General features: G+C 37.6%; 1 protein-coding gene across 1 annotated transcript in view; it reads right to left on the bottom strand.

The window, feature by feature from the left end:
- Window positions 1-18938, bottom strand: part of GRIP2 (glutamate receptor interacting protein 2) — a gene marked incomplete at its 5' end in the record, with an annotated part of 140320 nt that overhangs the window by 58586 nt on the left and 62796 nt on the right. The window contains 3 exon segments of the mRNA XM_056806266.1: window positions 1642-1786; window positions 3243-3388; window positions 3478-3544. Of these exon segments, the coding sequence (XP_056662244.1) occupies window positions 1642-1786; window positions 3243-3388; window positions 3478-3544 (358 nt within the window).

The following is an 18938-nucleotide window of genomic DNA, read 5'->3' as shown; positions in this document are numbered from 1 at the left end:
TTTGATACCCAAGGTAAAAGGGGACCTATGTCCAGAGCATGTCATTTGGGTATTTTGTATGTGTGGGTGCCTATATCCCCTAAAGCCATGGATGGAAGATTCTTTTTAGATTTTATAAAATCTTAATCTTTTTAATAGAATTTTAGGCTTATATAATCTTAAATTGAATTTTAGAATTGTAAAATACCTTGGAGATGATTTGACCCAATCTCCTAGCCAAACCCGACTTGAACCCCTACTGCCAATTCCCTTTTACTAGTTGTATGATCCAAATTGCTGTAAGACTCAGTTTCTAAATCTACAAAATGGACTTGATAATAATGGTATTTACCTCATAAGCTGGTAAAGATGAATTAAGGTATGCAAGAGTACCCTAGAAAATTTAAGGTCTAATTTAATAACAAATGGGAGTAGGGCAGTTAGGTAGCACAGTGGATAGAACATCAAGCCTGGAGTCAAGAGGACCTGGATACAAATTTGACCTTAGATACTTTTTAGCTATGTGATCCTGGGCAAGTCACTTAACCCCAATTGACTAGTCCTTGCTTCTCTTCTTAGAATTGGCAAGACAGATAGGTCTGAAGAATTTAAATCTAAGGATTTAAAAAAATTAAATGAGAGCTTGTAAAAGAAGGTGAATTAAATTAAATACCCATCTACTGCTGTGTATATCCCCTAGATAATTAGGTGGTATAGTGAGTAGAACACTGAGCCCAGAGTCAGAAGATCTGCATTGAAATCTGGCCTCAGACATTCACTAATTGTGTGACCCCCAGTAAGTCACTTCTCTCCATGACTCAGTTTACTCAACTGTAAAATGAAGCTAAAAATAGCACCTATCTTCCTAGAATTATTGTGAGGATCAAATAAGATAATATTTTAGAGTACTTTGCATAGAGTAGGTGCTTAATAAATGCATATCACCTTTTGTTCCACAAAGAAGACAGTGACAGAAAAGGAAAGCCCACAAATACCCCCAAAATATTTATGCCAGAACTTTTTGTATTTGAGAACTAGAAACAAAGAAGATGCCCATCGATAGGGAAATATGTAATAAGTTTTGGTAAATTAATGAAATGGAATATTACTGGGCTATAAGAAACGGTGAATATGATGAATGCAGAAAAGTATGAGAAGACATACTGATGCAAACTGAAGGTAAGTAGAACCACAAAAAACATAGATAGAGTAACTACAACAATGTGAATGGAAAGAACACAGCATGACAATTGAAACAAAATGGGGTAAGATTATCATGACCAAGCTGGGGCCTAAGGAAGAGATAGAAGAGGGCACCTCTCCTTGCATCCTTACAGAAGTGGAAAGTGAGGAACCTGGATCAAAACATACAATGTCAGAATTTGTCATTATGTTGGTATGATTCTCCTCTTTTATTCCTTATCATCCTGGGGAGGGCAGGCATTAGAAAATGTAAATGAAAACTCAAAACATTAATAAAATTTTGTTAGAAAAAAAAATTTTAAATGTGATAGGAATTATTATTATTATTATTACCTTTTCTCACCCCAAATAACTCCTCTTCACCCTTGGTCCCCTCCCCCAATGATGCCTTCGTAGGCATCCTCTCTCACATCACCTCTTCTCCCAGATCTTTGAGCCTGAGTGGGGCCCAGACCTCACCTCTCTGCCAGTCCTCGCTTGGTCAATCCTGAGATGACAATTGGATCGAAAGGCTCCTCGGTCCCTGAGATAGTTATACCCAGAGGGCCCCCGTACCTCTTCAACTCCACTGTGTAAATGATGGCGCCTGTTGTTTCCTGTTCATCTGAAATGAGAAGAGGGAAGCCAACCTATAGAGAAATGGATCCACTGGGAAGACATGTTGAGGAAGGAAGAACTGGGATAATGGGGGAAGAATCTTATTATGTTTTGTGAGCAAAAATTTCATGCATATATTGACCTTGGAAGAAAACATCTTTCCCCTGCTGAATTGTGGGTAGAGGGAAGAAGGTGTCATGGCTCTGTGCTTGCTGTTGAATATTTCTGAAATAGGGTGTTTCTTTGGGCTGTCAGCCACCATAAAGTAGTACTTGACTCTGGAACCAGGGCATCTGTTTCAAATCCTACCTCCGACGCTTCTTGTGTGACCTTGGGAAATTCATTGAGCCTTTTTGGGTTTTAGTATCCTTATCTATAAAATGAGGGGGTTGGATTTTATGGCTTGTGAAGTTCCTCCCAGAGTTATGATGCTGGATGAACATAACTGATACCTAGAATGAATTGTATTTAGTTGAAAATTTAAAAAAAATTCTATTTTATTTACTGAGGTAAACTGAATCAATTCACAAAAAAGGGGAGGAAATATATTTACACAATTTTTTAGTAATTTTTGTCTTTGTATCTTGGGTACTCAGTATAATATATGATCCACAATAATGCTTAATCAATACTTCTTATTGGGTACAGCTAGATAGCTTTTTGGACTGAGAGCCAGGCCTATAGACAGGAGGGTTGGGTTCAAATCTGGCCTCGGGTACTTCCTAGCTGTGTTACTCTGGGCAAATCACTTAACCTCCTTTGCCTATCCCTTTCCAATACTTAGTCTTGATTCTAAGATAGAAGATAAAGGGTTTTTTTTAAAGTTTCTTTTCACTTGATTGATAGATGCTCTAGGTTGTTTCCTGTTTTTCTTCACTCTGGCCATCATCCTCATCTTCCCCCCATTACAATTTTGGACTCAGCTCCTGGATCTCCTGGCCCTGATAAGCAAGCCACTTCACTATCATCTCCACATCCCACCATCCTATGCAGAGTACCCTCCTGATTCTCTGTTCCCCACCCTCTTTTCTGGGTTATATTTCTGCATGTGAAAACTCTACACTGAGGCAGTGGCTGTTTTTCTTGCTTTTACTTGTAACCCTAGTGCTTACAGTACCTTGCTGACAGCATGCACTTTTAAAAATGCTTCATCTATCTAGAAATCTATGTTTGGATTCTATGATCCTGTGTCATTAGTTCTTCTGAATCTCTCCAAACTTTGGGTCCTCCACATGGTTAGCCACAGACCAAGGAAGCTGCAAGGCAGAAATAACAGCAATTTCCCCTTCAGTGTGTGTGTGTGTGTGTGTGTGTGTGTGTGTGTGTGTGTGTGTGTGTGTGTGTGTTACAGCAGGCGAGGAGTATTAAATCTATGCAGGTATGATCCAGTTGACAATCTAGGCTGGGAAAACCCCCTAGGATTAGGACTAGAGACCAGAGTGCTCTGGGAAACAGTTTTATACCTGAATTATCTTCATCCTTTCTAATCTTCAGTTTCACCAGATCCTCACACTGTCTCAGAATCTGCACAGCATCCTCCATGGAGCAGTTGTCCAGCCGAATGTTATCAATGGCAAGTAACTTGTCCCCTGGCTCCAAGGTGCCTGTCCTAGGGGGAAGGAAGGGAAAATGTAGTGGGAAGGTGCATACTATAGATGATCACCCTTGCTCCTGTCCTCAGTGCCCCAGGATACTAACCTGTGTGCCACACTTCCCTTCTTGATGTCAGATATAATCAAGGGTTCTCCAGGCTTCCTGCTTGCAGCTGGGTTGGAGGTGAAGGGAGAGAGGAAATTAGGAAGGGTCAGGCTCCTTCAATCCACTATAGGAAAGTCAGAAGCCTTAGGAAAAAAAAGGACATTCCAAAAGGAAGGGTATAGTATAAGGATCCCTGGCCAAGATGGCTCCGATTTACTCTCCTTTATAACTTCTTGAACATCATACCAGGGTTGACCTTAACAGTGATCACCTTTATGGTGTGATCTTTTAGGGGGTTGTATTTATGTTTATTTTTAATTTCCCTTATCAAGTTTTAATCTTTAAAAATTTTAAAAATACTTTATTTTTTCCAATTATATGTAAAAACAATTTTTAACATTTGTTTCTCAAAATTTTAAGTTCCAATTTCTCTCCATCATGCTCTTCCCTCCCTGCCTCTTTGAGAAGACAAGGGATTTGAAAAAGTTTATACATGTTCAGTCATGCAAAACACTTCCATATTAACCATGTTGTGAAAGAAAACACAAATGAAAAAGTGAACAAGAAAAAGAAAGTTAAAAAAACACATTATTTGATCTCTAGTCAGTGTCCATCATTTTTTTTTCTGGAGTTTAGATATCATTTTTCATCATAAGTCCTCAGAATAGTCTTAGATCATTATATTGATCAGAGTATCTGTTATTCATAGTAAATCATTGTGCATTATTGCTATTACTATATACATTGTTCTCCTCATTCTGTTTATTTTATTTTACCTCAATTTATGCTCTTCATTACTTATAGCACAATAATATTCCATTACAATCACATTCTACAACTTATTCAGCCATTTCCAGTTGATGGACATTTCCTCAATTTCCAAGTTTTTGCCACCACAAAAAGAGCTGTTATAAATATTTTTGTACAAATAGGTTCTTAAAAAAATCTCTTTGGGACATAGGCTAGTAATGGTATTGCTAGGTCAAAGGATATATATAATTTTATAGCCCTTCGTTCTAAATTACTCTCCAGAATGGTTAGATCAGTCTACAACTTTCCCAACAGTGCATTAGTGTCCAAATTTTCCCAAATTCCTTCCAACATTATTTTCTTTTTTGGTCATATTAGTCAATTATAAATATATACATACATATATATGTATGTGTATATATATATATATACACACACACACACAAGATGGTACCTCAGAATTGTTTTAATTTGCATTTCTCCAATCAGCAGTGATTTAGAGCATTTTTTAATATGACTATAGATAACTTTGATTCTTCCCCTGAAAAATGTCTGTTTGTATCATTTAACCATTTATCAACTGGGGAATGACTTGTATTCTTATAAATTTGATTCATTTCTCATCTATGGACTGAGAGTTCTAGATTCAGTCATCTCCAAGGACTGCTGCCTAATTACTAGGCAGATCTTTCTTATTGACCTTCTAAGTTGTCTTATGTAGGAAAATTGTTTCACTGTCTTTTTTTTGTTGTTGTTGTTGGTTCTACCACTTCAGAATTTATTTTAAGGCATTATTTTAAAGTTGTTTGGAGGGGAATTTGGGAGATCTCAATCAAGTATGTGCTTTACTTCTCCATTTTGACTCTGTCTCCTATCCAGGGTGTGATTTTTGAGAGCACCAAAAAGGCTTTCCTGATCCTAATATATTTTCTCATCTGCCTGGTAACTGGAATTCTAACTTTAAAACTTTTTGTGTTACTTGCTTTTTCACGGTGAACTTAACAATCATCATTAGGCACAAACATTTCAATATTTACAAAATAATAAGAAAGGGAATTGCCGAAGGAAACCCAAACTTCTCCTAGGTCTAGTCACAGTGAATAAAGCTTAAGGATTTGAGTGCTTGAAGTGAAGTTTTTGGTGATAACTCCAGAAATCATATTACAAAAACAAATGATAAAAACATTATTGAATATCACTTTGAAAAGGAATGAGTGTTATACTCACACTTGAATTCAACAAAGTTCTTTTTGAGTTTGATGACCTGAATCCAACCAGCAGACCAATTATACCAAAAAAGTCATTCAAAAATACTGGTAGGTACTATAATCATTATGAATGGGTGAATTATTTGGTGATATTTGAAAGTAGAAGCACATTCAAGATCTACATGCGACAATATATGCTCTAGTCTTTGACATAGTAAAAACCATAGGAGAAAAGATAGAGCTGTCATGGAGTCCCCCCAAAACAGGTGCTGAATACTACTACAATGGCAAAAGTACCCTGGGAAAGCTTCTAACTAATTTCATAAGGGCCTAAGAACTGGAGGATTCTTATTCTTTTCGGGTGCCATGGACTCCTTGGGCAGTCTGGTGAAACCTATGGAACCCTTCTCAGAACACTGCTCTTACAAGTATAAAACAAAATAGGTAGGATTACAAAGAGAAAACCAATCACAATAATGTACAGTTTTACATTTGTGTGTGTTATATGTGTATATCCACATACAAGTTCATGGACCCAAGGTTAAGAACCCCTGTGTTAGAAGACACCCAGGTGGCTCAGTGGATAGAACTCCAGCCTTGGAATCAGAAAGATCTGTGTTAAAAAAAATCCTGCTTCAGATATCTATTAGCTCTATAACCCTGGGCCCTTAACCTCTATATAGTTGTTTCCTCACTTGTAATATTGAGATTAAAATAGCACCTACTTTCCAGGGTTGTTGTGAATATCATATGACATACTACATTTAAAGCATTTTTCAAATCTTAAAATGCTCTAAAAGTGCTATTCACTATAATTAAAATATAAAATATCATATCATATATCATATCATCTCATCATACCAGGCTATACCATATCATACCTTATTATTATTTTTATAAGATAGCAACATCTTGGTGGTCCATGTAGTAGAAAATGCAGGAAGGAATCTGGAGAACCAAAGCCTATTACAAATTCCAGATTTTCCTTATCAGCAACTTAAAGCAAAAGTCCAAAAAGACCAAGTGATAGAGATAGATAAAGCAACTCAAAGAACAACAAGAGTAATTTAACATCCATAAAAACAAACAAACTTGACTACAGAGGTTTGAGAGGAAAGAAATCAGAGGTGAGAAAGGATGGTTAAAGGAGGATATGGAAAATTCCTGGTTATCTCAATGATTGAATGAATGAATAAAGCATTTATTAAGAGTTCATTGATGGTCAATATGACAGTAAAGGAAAATAATAAATATTGGAGGGGATGGCAAAATTGGGATACTAATGCATTGCTGGTGGAGTTGTGAATTGATCCAATCATTCTGGAAAGCAATTTGGAATTATGCCCAAAGGGCTTTAAAAGAATCTATGCCCTTTGATCCAGCAATACCACTTTAGGTTTGTACCCCAAAGGGATAAAAAAGATTGGGATGGACCTTCTAGTCCAAAAATATTTATGGCTACTCTTTTTGTGGTGGCAAAAATTAGAAAATAAGGGGTTGTCCCTCAATTGGGGAATGGCTGGACAAGTTGTGGTATATGATGGTGAAACAATACTATTGTGCTATAAGGAATGATGAACTTCTTGATTTCTATATAAACTGGAAAGACCTCCATGAACTGATGCAGAGTGAAATAAGCAGAACCAGGAGAACATTGACTGTAGTAACTGAATCTTTGTGGGACAATCAAATGTATTAGATTTTGCTGCTAATAGCAATGCAATGAACCAGGACAATGCTGAAGAACTTATGAGAAAGAATGCTATCCACATCTAGAGAAAGAACTGTGGGAGCAGAAGTGCAGAAATAAAACATACAATTCATCACTTGTTTATATGGGTACATGATTTGGGGTTTTGGATTTAAAAGATTACTCTGTTACAAAAATGAATATGGAAATAGGTTTTGAGTGATAACATATGTAGAATCCAGTAGAATTGCATATCAGTTCCTGGGAGTGGGGAGGAAGAGAACATGAATCATGTAAGCATGGAAAACATTTTTTAAAATAAAACTGTATTTTTTTTTTAAAAAAAAAGGTAACTGTGCAATGTACTATGCTAAGTTTTCAGAATGCAAAAAGAAAAGTCAGATAGGCCCTACTCTCTAGGAGCTCATATTCTAAAGGGAGCCACAAAACTGCAAATCTGCAAATGAAATGGAAAAGTCCAGTGGTCTTTAGAGGTCAGCAGCAAAACAAATGTTAATGCTTCTTCTAAAGACTGTCATTAAAACATCATTTCCACTGATAAAATCAGACCAGGTTCTGATATTAAAACAATTGGACAGTGCCAAGGGCTTCGGTGACAAGAACTTTCTTTTGTGGATCTTTAGTAGCTATGATTGTAGTCCCTGCAGGAGCAGTGGCCAGGCTGCATCTTCATGGGGTTCGCTTCCCAGGATGATGGCTGAGGACACCAGGCTATAAGCGTTGCAATTCCCAAGGCTCTTGAGGTAAGGATCCCGCACTGTCCCCAGCAGGGTTGAAAGAACAACAAAATGAACAACACAATAAAAATGAAAGCTGGATCAAATGGCAAACAAAAATGTGTGAATACTGTTAACATGATGAGAGAGAATAGTCGCATGGAGGTAATGGAAATTGCCTTTTCTGCAGAAATGGAAGGAGACAAGGCTAGCTAAGAGTGATAACCGTTTGCCCAAATGCTTCACAGTGGTACATCAATACTAGCAAAACACTTTACCAACTTCCTCTCCCAGATCCCATCTTTCCTAACACACAGCTTCAGCATATCTGTTACTGAAAGATGAGAACTTTGGTGACCTCTCCAAATAAAAGCCAGCTTCGTGCATATATATTTCATACACAACATTCACAACATGAATCACTAAAATAGTTTATAAGCTCTTACAAGAAAACCATTTTACTCTCTGAGGAGCAAAAAGGAGCATGCAAAAAATTCCGTGGATGTAAAGAACAACTTATTAATTTGGTAGTTATTGAATAAATTGCCCCAAAGTGGCATATTGTTTATTCTGCCTTGGTTGATTATCTCAAAGTTTTTGACTCAGTTCTGTAATAATGGCTCATTTGTGTTGAGAACACTACACCAATACAATAATGCCAAGAACAATTGATAAATAGAACATTTTTCATGGACACAGTTCAGCCCTTTGTGATTCTCCATAGCCTTAAGCCCATTATCTTCTTTCCTAAAAAGATAGAAGCATGGCTTCTAAACCTGCACAAATCACTTAATGTATAGAGATGATGTCAAGCTATATAACTTCACAGAAAAACACATAAAACAATTCTTTTATTTTATGGAAACTTTCTCCTGTGATATCAAAATGCCATTTGGACTTGGTAAATACAAACTTCTTGATGTATGAGGAGGGAAGATAGTAAGTTAAAGCTTTGAAGGAAAGGAGAGGTTACATTGAGCCAATGAATAAAGGTGATACCTATAAATATCTTGATCTCTTCCAGTCAAGGCATAATAACATAAATATGTCAAAAAGAAGGTTGTGACTGAATATATTAAGAGACTTACTGATGTTCTGAAATAAAAACTGAAGGTGAAGAACACATTTAAGCCTATCAATATGTATATAATACTCGTCTTTATGTACAATTCTGGAAGTGTAAAATGAACCATGATTGGTTTACAAAGTATCCTAGTCAAAATCTATACAACGTTAAAGAAATACAAGAGACCCCATCAAAAGACAGCTATAAAAAGAACATTCACTTTCTCTTCAGAAAAGAGGAAGAGGATTGATAATCATTATTAGAATATAAGATAAGCAAGTAAAAAACTATTAAAATACTTGTAGAACAAGCAGACAACTCTTTACTGTACAATAGTAAAAGATGCTAAGAAGTATATGCCGTTGGATTTGTTAACCAAAGAGTGATTATCCTTTATATGGAGCCTACGAAACTGTCAAATTCCATGAATGGAACCAAAAGGCCCTCCATGGGCAATATCTGCATGAACTGGATCAACAATAAGTTGCTAAAGAAACATGGAGGAATGTGTGACTGAATCATGCAGATTTGTTTGTAGAAACAGGATAAATATGATGTCAAGTCAGAACCAGGTCATTGCTGCTTGAAAGGACAGAAGAATTATCCTTAAGAAATCTAGACTTGGTTGTTCATGTTGCTTATGCTAGAAATGGCATAACCTATACAACACAATACTATATGGGCTTTATACAGGGTGTATGGGGTGCTCAGGGAGGGGTAGTATCTCTGGTATGGAGGGCTTGTCGTGCCCTCCTAGGGCAGCTCTCCAACCTCTGACCCTCACCTGACACCCAGCTCTCACTTGTGGCTCCTAGTAGCTGCTAGCATGCGGCAGTGGCCACACCCCGGGCAACGGCTTCGACAGGCTGGCTAAACCTTGTGAGGGTAGCCATCGGGTCATCGACCCCTGGTGAACCAGGGCTTTGCTCACCCAGCATGTGAAGACTGCTTCGGCTGAACAGGCGGAAGAAACCAATAAGAAGGTTCAACGGCTGAGATGGCGACGCAGCAAAGCACTGTGGAGTGCTTAGGGCGTGTTGGAGCACAAAAGACAACACAGCCATCCAATGCAGCTGAGGAAGTCTCCAGGTGTAATGACTTTTCGTGCCACTGGACCCAGGCTTCCAACGCCGAAAGAGTGGGACTGTCTCTGTGCAATGACTTTTCCACTTAAATCTCCATGCACAAGTGTCTTTGTGCACACTCATCTATACACCATAGATGAAAACGCACAAAGACAATCATCATCCTCGGTTACTGAGAGACTACTAATACTATATGGGCTTTAAAAACTTTAGTTATCAAAAGCCTGGCAAGATATATCAGGGGCTCACTAGCTTTTGTGGACTGACAGATGACAAAACATGACACTACAAATACTGATCTCAAAATATGTTAGAGGATTTCACCAATAAAGTGTGCTAGAAATGGACCATTATCACAGATCGAAATGTTGTCCACATTTGCATATATAACATTGATCCATAACAATTTTACTTAAGAACATTACTTTAAATCAACAACACTATCCCAAATACTCATGATTTTCGAGCTATCTGGAATAGAAAGTATTTACAGTATAGAGACCAAATAGAGGAGACCAAAATCATGGGAACAGAACAGAGTACAGGGATTGTGGGGTACCTGGAGTTGTACCAAGGATGTTTTTGGAGACCCTACAAAGGATAATGTTCTAATATCAATCATTAAAATAAAAATGAAATTTACTTTAAAAATTAAAGATTAATATCTTAAAATACCCTAATATTTTAATTTAACAACAAAAAGCAGTTACTTTACTCATCTATACAATAGGGAGTCAATGGGAGAAGCAAGACTCAAACCCCTGAGTCAACTAATTCTTAGGACAGATACCTTTTTCTTGCAGTAGTCAGTTTAAAAAACAAAAAGCCTTCACCAGGTTTGGGGAGTGCCTATGGCTATCACTGTGGTAGCCAACTCCATTCATTGGACAAGGACATCAGACAAGGCTTGGTTTTTCAAACTCTCACTGCTACCTTAAAACAGCATATCTATTTAGAATTATTAAAAGGAAAGGGTTGTGTTTCTTTTCCACAGCACGTTAATTACATGTCGAGAGAGTAGTTATTTAAAACCAATTTACAACTTCCCAAATGTGCAAACATTTGGTAATCAATTGTATAACAACCCACAATTGTTCTATTACCTTTAAAGCTAATATTATGGATGAAGCCTGATTTGTGAGAAGGAGTTTGCAGGATATTTCCTTTGGGCATTTTTGGAATTCCTTTTGGGAAAGAGGCAATGTGTGTTAGAGAAGGTATTGTATTATTATGTTAAGAATGCTGAATTAGGGAGTGAGGGGGCCTAGGATGTCTAGGACCATGGCTTTCTCTGCTTTAGCAAATTAATTTTCTTCTCCAGGCCTCAGTTTCCTTCTTTGTAAAAACAAAGAATTTCAAATAGTTGATTTCCAGCTCTGAATTCTGTGTTCTAAGATCCCTTGCAGTTCTGACATTCCATGTTCTATATCTCTTCCAAGTCTAAAGTCCCTTTCAACTGGAGCATTCTATTTAGTACTCTATGATTTCAGGTGTTTTATTCCCTTTACGCTGAGGCCAGGGAAAGACAACACAATGGCTTGCTTAAAAGACAGAATAGGTACATTTAGGAAAACTTCATTTGTAAGTAGCAGACTGAGTAGAACTTAGACATCCAGTCTAGGAGAATCCATACAGGGTTCCCTTTGTGCCAGGAATTCTTATTTATGTGTGTGTGTATGTGTGTGTGTGATGAACCTCTTTAAAAGCCAATTATATTGAAAAAATAGCTATTCAAAGAATTTTAAAAAACAACAGCCAGGTTCAAGGTCCCCCCATGTTAAGAACCATTGCTGCTCTGCCACTGGGGGAAAAACAAAACAAAACAAAAATCTTGCTAATAAAATTCATAATAGAAGGATGATTCTATGAGGGAATATGTAATCTTAAAACATAAACATTTTCAAGAATTATAACTTACTATTTTCAAATAAGGAATGATGAAGCTTATTAAAAGTAAATTCTCTTTTTTCATGCAGCAGTTCAACTTTGTAATGGTGAGATGGCCATCAGTTTTCCATATAATATGGAGACTGACATGTGACCTTAAGCAAGTCACTCCAAGTCCCTTAGACTCAAGACTTTCTTATGTATAGGAGGATAACAATTCCTGCCCTAACAAGAGTAATGTGATAATCAAATGAATCAATGCATGAAGGAATGCTTTGTAATCTGTAAAGCTCTACAGATAGGTTTGGAATCTTCTTTCTTTTATGTAGAATGCATGTAAGGAGGAAGGCTTGGGGGATGATTACCATATTTACTTCTTGGAACAAGTTCAACAGCTACACTCACAAAAGGGCCATGGAATCACTACTGGGTCTGTTTCTCCAAGAGATAATAAAAAGGGGAAGGGACCTACTTCTACAAAAATATTTATAAAAGCCCTTTTTTGTGGTGGCAAAAATTGGAAAATGAGGGGATGCCCTTTAATTGGGGAATGACTGAACAAATTGTTGGTGAAACTGAAAATCTGTTGGTGATGGAATTCTATTGTGCTATAAGAAAAAAGCAAGATAATTTCAAAAAAAAATCTGGAAAGATCTGCATGAACTGATGCAGAATGAAATAAGCAGAACTGGGAGAACACTGTACACAGTGGCAACAATATTGTACAAAATCAACTATGAAATCTTGGCTACTCTCAGCAATGAAATGACCTGGGACAATCCTGAAAGACTTATGCAGAATGCTATCCACCTCCAAAGAACTGTTGGAGTTGGATGGTTGTGGATTCCTGGTATAAATCCCACAAGATCATAGTGAATAATCTTCCTAATCACTTGCTGGAGTCTTTTTGCTAGTATTCTATTTAAGATTTTTGCATCTATATTCATTAAGGAGATTGGCCTATAATTTTCTTTCTCCATTTTTGATCTGCCTGGTTTTAGAATCAGTACCATATTTGTGTCATAAAAGGAGTTTGGTAGAACTCCCACTTTGCTTATTATGGCAAATAGTTTGTATAGTATTGGGATTAGTTGTTCTTTGAAGGTTTGAAAGAATTCACTTGTGAATCCATCACACCCTGGGGATTTTTTCTTAGGGAGTTGCTTGATGGCTTGTTCAATTTCTTTTTCTGATACGGGATTATTTAAGAGTTCTATTTCTTCTTCTCTTAATCTAGGCAATTTATATTTTTGTAAATATTCATCCAAATCACCTAGATTACCATATTTGTTGCCATATAATTGGGCAAAATAGTTTTTAATGATTGCCTTAATTTCCTCTTCAAAAGAGGTGAGGTCTCCCTTTTCAGCTATGATACTGTTAAATTGGTTTTCTTCTTTCCTTTTATTTATTAGATTGACCAGTACTTTTTCTATTTTGTTTTTTCAAAATACCAGCTTCTAGTCTTATATATTAATTCAATAGTTCTTTCACTTTTGATTTTATTAATTTCTCCCTTAATTTTTACGATCTCTAATTTATTTTTCATCTGGGGTTTTTTAATTTGTTCGCTTTCAAGTTTTTTGACTTGCATGTACAATTCATTGACCTCTGCCCTCACTAATTTGTTAATATATGAACTCAAGGATATAAATTTCCCCCTGAGTACTGCTTTGGCTGCATCCCATAGATTTTGAAAGGATGTCTCATCATTGTCATTTTCTTCAATGAAATTATAAATTGTTTCTAAGATTTGTTCTTTAACCAATTTTGTAGAATCATATTTAATTTCCAATTAATTTTCAAATTGGCTCTCCATGTACCCTTACCTATTATTATTTTTATTGCATTATGATCTGAAAAGGTTACATTTATTATTATTTCTGCTTTTCTGCATTTGTTTGCCATGTTTTTATGCCCTAGTACATGGGCATAAATCTTTGTGAGTGTGCCATGTGCTGCTGAAAAAAGGTGTATTCCTTTTTGTCCCCTATTTATTTTTCTCCATATATCTATTAACTCTAATTCTTCTAAGATTTCATTCACATCTCTTACCTCTTTCTTATTTATTTTTTTTATTTGATTCATCTAGATTTGATGGTGGTTGGTTCAGGTCTCTCACAAGTATAGTTTTATTATCTATTTCCTCCTTCAACTCCACTAGTTTCTCCTTTAGAAACTTGGATGCTATCCCATTTGGTGCATACGTGTTTAACACTCATATTTCCTCATTGTTTATACTGCTTTTTATCAGGATGTAGTTACCTTCCCTATACCTTTTAGTCAGATCTATTTTTACTTTAACTTTGTCAGATATCATGATTATAACACCTGCCTTCTTTCTATCAGTTGAAGACCAATAGATTTTACTCCGACCTTTAATTCCAACCTTGTGACTGTCCAGCTGCCTCATGTGTGTTTCTTGTAGATATATGTTAGGATTTAGATTTCTAATACACTCTGTTATTTGTTTTTGTTTTATGGGTGAGTTCATCCTATTCACATTTAAAGTTATGATTGCCACTTGTGTATTCCCCAGCATTTTTATATCCTCTCCTAGTTCTGTCCTTTCTTCTTTTGCTATATCCTTTTAAACAGTGATTTGCTTTAATCAGTTCCTCTAAACTCCACCCATAACATGCTTCCCTTTCTGCCCTCTCCCTTTCTGCCCTCTCCCTTTTTGTTCTCTTCTTATTTTTTGGGTCTGTTAAGTTCCCTCCCCCTCTCTTTCCCTCTTTTTTTCTACTCCCTCCCCCCTCCCCCCTTAGCTTTCCCTTCTCACTTTCCCTGTATCGTAAGATAGAATTCAATACCCCAATGGATATAGATGCTCTTCCCTCTCAGAATTGGTTTCACTGACAGTAAGGTTTAGGCATTACCTATTAGCACTCTCTTCCTCTCCTTCTGATAATAGTATTCTTCCCCTTCCCTTCCCATGTGCCTCTTTGGGTGGTATAGATTATCCTATTTATCTTATTTCTTCAAGTTTCTCTTGGTGCCATCTTCAATTCCCCTCCCTTTTTCTTTTTTTGCATATCATCTTATCCCATTGATTACCCCTATTTGTTCCTGTGAATGATTCTTCTAATTACTATAATAATGAATATAATTCTTGAGTTACAAATAACATTTTCCCTGTATGTTGATATAAAAATTTTAATCTTATTGAAGCCCTTAAAAAAGAAAGTTTGAATTAAAAAAAAAAACATTTCCCCCCTTTCCCCTCTCTTTCTTATTTACCTTTTCATGTTTCTCTTGATTTTTGTGTTTGGATATCAAACTTTCCACTTAGTTCGTGTCTTTTCTTTACAAATACTTGGAAATCTTCTATTTTGTTAAATGCCCATACTTTCCCCTGGAAGTATATAGTCAGTTTTGATGTGTAGGTGATCGTTGGTTGAAGACCCAATTCTCTTGCATTTCTGAATATCATGTTCAAAGCCTTGCGGTCATTTAGTGTGGAAGCTGACAGGTCTTGTGTAATCCTGATTGGCGCTCTTTGGTATCTGAATTGTCTCCTTTTGGCTTCTTGTAAAAATTTTCTCCTTAGCTTGGACGTTCTTGAATTTGTCAATTACAATCCTAGGAGTTGTCTTTTGAGGATTTAGTGTAGAGGGTATTCTATGAACTCTTTCAATGTCTATCCCCCCCCCCCCCAACCCCTTGTTCAAGAACATCAGGGCAGTTTTCTTGGCTAATTTCTTGTAGTATGATGTCAAGATTTCTATTTCTGGGTTTTCAGGTAGACCAATGATTCTCAAAATGTCCCTTCATGATCTCTTTTCCTGATCCGTCATCTTGTCAGTGAGATATTTTATGTTTTCTTCTATTTTGTCAGTGTTTTGATTTTGCTTCAATAATTCTTGCTGTTTTGCAAGATCATTGGTTTCCAATTGCCCAATTCTGGTCTTTAAGACCTGGTTTTCTGCTATAATCTTTTGATTTTCTACTATAATCTTGATTTTTCCTTTTTGGTTTGGTCTATCATGCTTTTTGTGGCTTCCAGCTGTTTCTCAAATTGGGAGTTCTTGTTCTTTAAACTGTTATTTTCTTTTTGAACTAATTCCCACTTTTCTTGCCAGAAGGCTTCCATCTTTTTGGTAAGCTCCAATTTAAATTCTTCAAGAACTTGTGGACAATTTCCATTTTTTGGAAGGTTTTGGTACATTTATTTGGATGTCTTCTTCTGCCATTTCCACTGTAGTCTGGATTTTTCCTCTGTAAATATTATCCAGGGTCAATGCCTTCTTGTTTTTCTTGATGTTGGGAAGTTGTTCCTGGACACTGTTTCCCATCACTATGGTTGTTTTTCTTTCCCTTTCCAGTTCGAAATCTAAGTGAGTAGGGAAAACTCTCTGTGTATGGAGTTAAGGAGCAAGAATTTTGCCTGAGGCCAGCTCTCAAGTCTCTGCCGCTTCTGCTATTTGCTGCCCTTCTCTGTGTTATCTCTCCGTGTGTGCCCATAGTCTGTGCTCTTTAACTTGCTGGGGTTTCAGGTTTAGCTGCTCTCAGGGGTAGGTCTTTGGTGGTCTTAGTCAGCTTCCAAGGATGTAGAGGTGCCCCTCACTTGCTCTAGAGGTATCCCTCACTCACTCACTGATTCTAGTGCGTGCTAACTCTGACTGGCTCCATAGGTGGGGTAGGGGAAGGTGGATCAGCTCGTGTTTTGGTGTAATCTTTTTCACCCCCCTTATGGTGTGGAAATGCCCAAATCCCACATAACTTCAATGCTGCGCCCTACTGTAGAGTCCCATTGTTCATATGAATTCGGGTTTTTTTTGGTTGTGTTTTTTTTTTTTGCTTTTTGAGGTAGTCTATATGGGTAGGTGGTGAGGAGAGGAAAAGTCCTGCATCTAGACTGCTGCCATGTTTACCCAGAAGTCTCCCCCCCCCTCTCTCTCTCTTCCTCCCTCCCTCCCTCCCTTCCTCCTTTCCTCCCTTCCTTCCTTCCTTCCTTCCTTCCCTTCCTTCCTTCCTTCCGTCCTTCGTTCCTTCCTTCCTTCCTTCGTTCCTTCGTTCCTTCCTTCCTTCCTTCCTTCCTTCCTTCCTTCCTTCCTTCCTTCCTTCCTTCCTTCCTTTCTTCCTTCTTTCCTTCCTTCTTTCCTTCCTTCTCTTTACCATCTGTCTTAAAATTGATACTAAATATTGAGTCCAAGGCGGAGCCAAGGGCTAGCCAATTAGAATTAAGTGACTTGCCCAAGGTCATACAGCTAGGAAGTGTTTGAGGTCAATTTTGAACCCAGGACTTTCTGGCTCTAAGACTGGCTCTCTATGCACTGAGCCACCTAGCTGTTCCCTATCATCCATTTTCAGTGAACATATTAGAAGCTTTTTCACATATTTATGTCTCTGCTTCTGGGGCAGGATCTAGTTTCTTTTTTTTTAACCCTTACCTTCCATCTTAGAAACAATACTGTGTATTGGTTCCAAGGCAGAAGAGTGGGAAAGGCTAGGCAATGGGGGTTAAGTGACTTGCCCAGGATGACACAGCTGGGAAGTGTCTGAGGCCAGATTTGAACCTAGAATCTCCCATCTCTGGGCCAGGCTCTCAATCCAATGAACTACACAGCTGCTTCCAGATACTAATTTCTAAAAGTAAAGATAGCATCCATCCTATGGAAGTATCCGTTAAACTTTTTATGTACACTTCTTCCATGAACTATCATGTTCTGTCTTTTGCTGGGGATATTTGTATCCACATATTGTAGCTAGTCACTGGACTAAAAGTTTCATGAGAGTAGGAACCATGACCTCTTTTACCTTTTTGTAGCCCATTATGCTCTTCACAATGTGTACACAAAGCCTGATCAGTCTGTGCTTACTGAATCAAACCCAGTTGTGCTTTGGAAACAAGCCATCATAAATCGGCATTTGTGAAGAGGGGAGAAAGCTACACCCCAGGAGCCTGGGTGGTGGGGGGTGGGGGTGGAGAGAATTGGGAAATAAAATGCAAGATGATCAATGCCATTGTTTACATTTTCTAAATTGCTTTCCAGCTCCTCACGCCATACCATTTGGGATCTGGATGCCCTCTGTGTGGCACCATGATGGATGAAGAAACTCCAAAGGCCAGTCTGTTTGGGGATTTTAATAGGAAGCCTCATGTCAGCAAAGGAGGAATTATTTCCCTCACAGGAGTCACATAGCACAATTCATTTGCACCAATGCCTCTGTGGGTACAGATGCATCTCCTTATTGATTGAGATAAAGCATTTGGTTGAAATGTAATTAAGTTGAATTTTTTAAAGCCCAACTCACAAAAATAAACATTTCTAATAGAGAGTGAGGACAGTTCAACTAAACCAGGTGGAAAACAAAGTTAAGGAAAAGGAACTCAGTTTGCAAACAAAGAGGAGGACTGAATGGGCAACCAGTGGTATCTTTATCAAAGATGGCATGCAGTTTGATCTTCAGTGGCATGGGCCACTTGGTGCCACCCTCTCCCCTCCATCTGTTCCAGGGTCATTCTTTCCCTACTTCTGAGAGTTATCTCCTTTTCACCTTATAGAAGTAGCACTGGGACACTCCTCACCTTAGTTCATCCCCCTCAAATAACATTGTAGTCTCACATAATTTGATTTAGAAGGGACCCTAAAGAACATTTTGTCCAATGTCCTCAGTTTACAAAGGAGAAAAAAGAAAATCCATAGAGTTGAAACAATTTGATGGAGGCTTCAGAGCTTAGGCTTTGTACCCAGAATTTCTGATTTCAAATCCAGAGTCCTTGCCCTACACCATACTGCTTCCCTTCTATGCCATGCCATAAGAAAGAATGGGTCTGCCATTCTTTCCTCATCTATTCCCAAGTGAAGCATGTAGCATAAATGAAAGAAGACTGGCTTTAGAACTGAAATAACTCAGCTAGAAACTGAATGGAAAAGACACAGATACCTAAAAGCATTCATCCTTATAATTATACAGATGGCAAACAGCAACTTGATACTGGGGGAGGAAACAGAAAAACTATAAAAATCAGCCACAAAGTTCTATTCCTTACAGTTTTCAGACTCCAGGGCACGTTGTCTCTGGACCTTTGTT

This window comes from Monodelphis domestica, chromosome 7 (genome assembly GCF_027887165.1).
Source record: "Monodelphis domestica isolate mMonDom1 chromosome 7, mMonDom1.pri, whole genome shotgun sequence".
NCBI lineage: Eukaryota > Metazoa > Chordata > Mammalia > Didelphimorphia > Didelphidae > Monodelphis > Monodelphis domestica.
The sequence above is the reverse complement of the archived record's forward strand: the minus strand, read 5'-3'. Positions and strand labels throughout refer to the sequence as shown.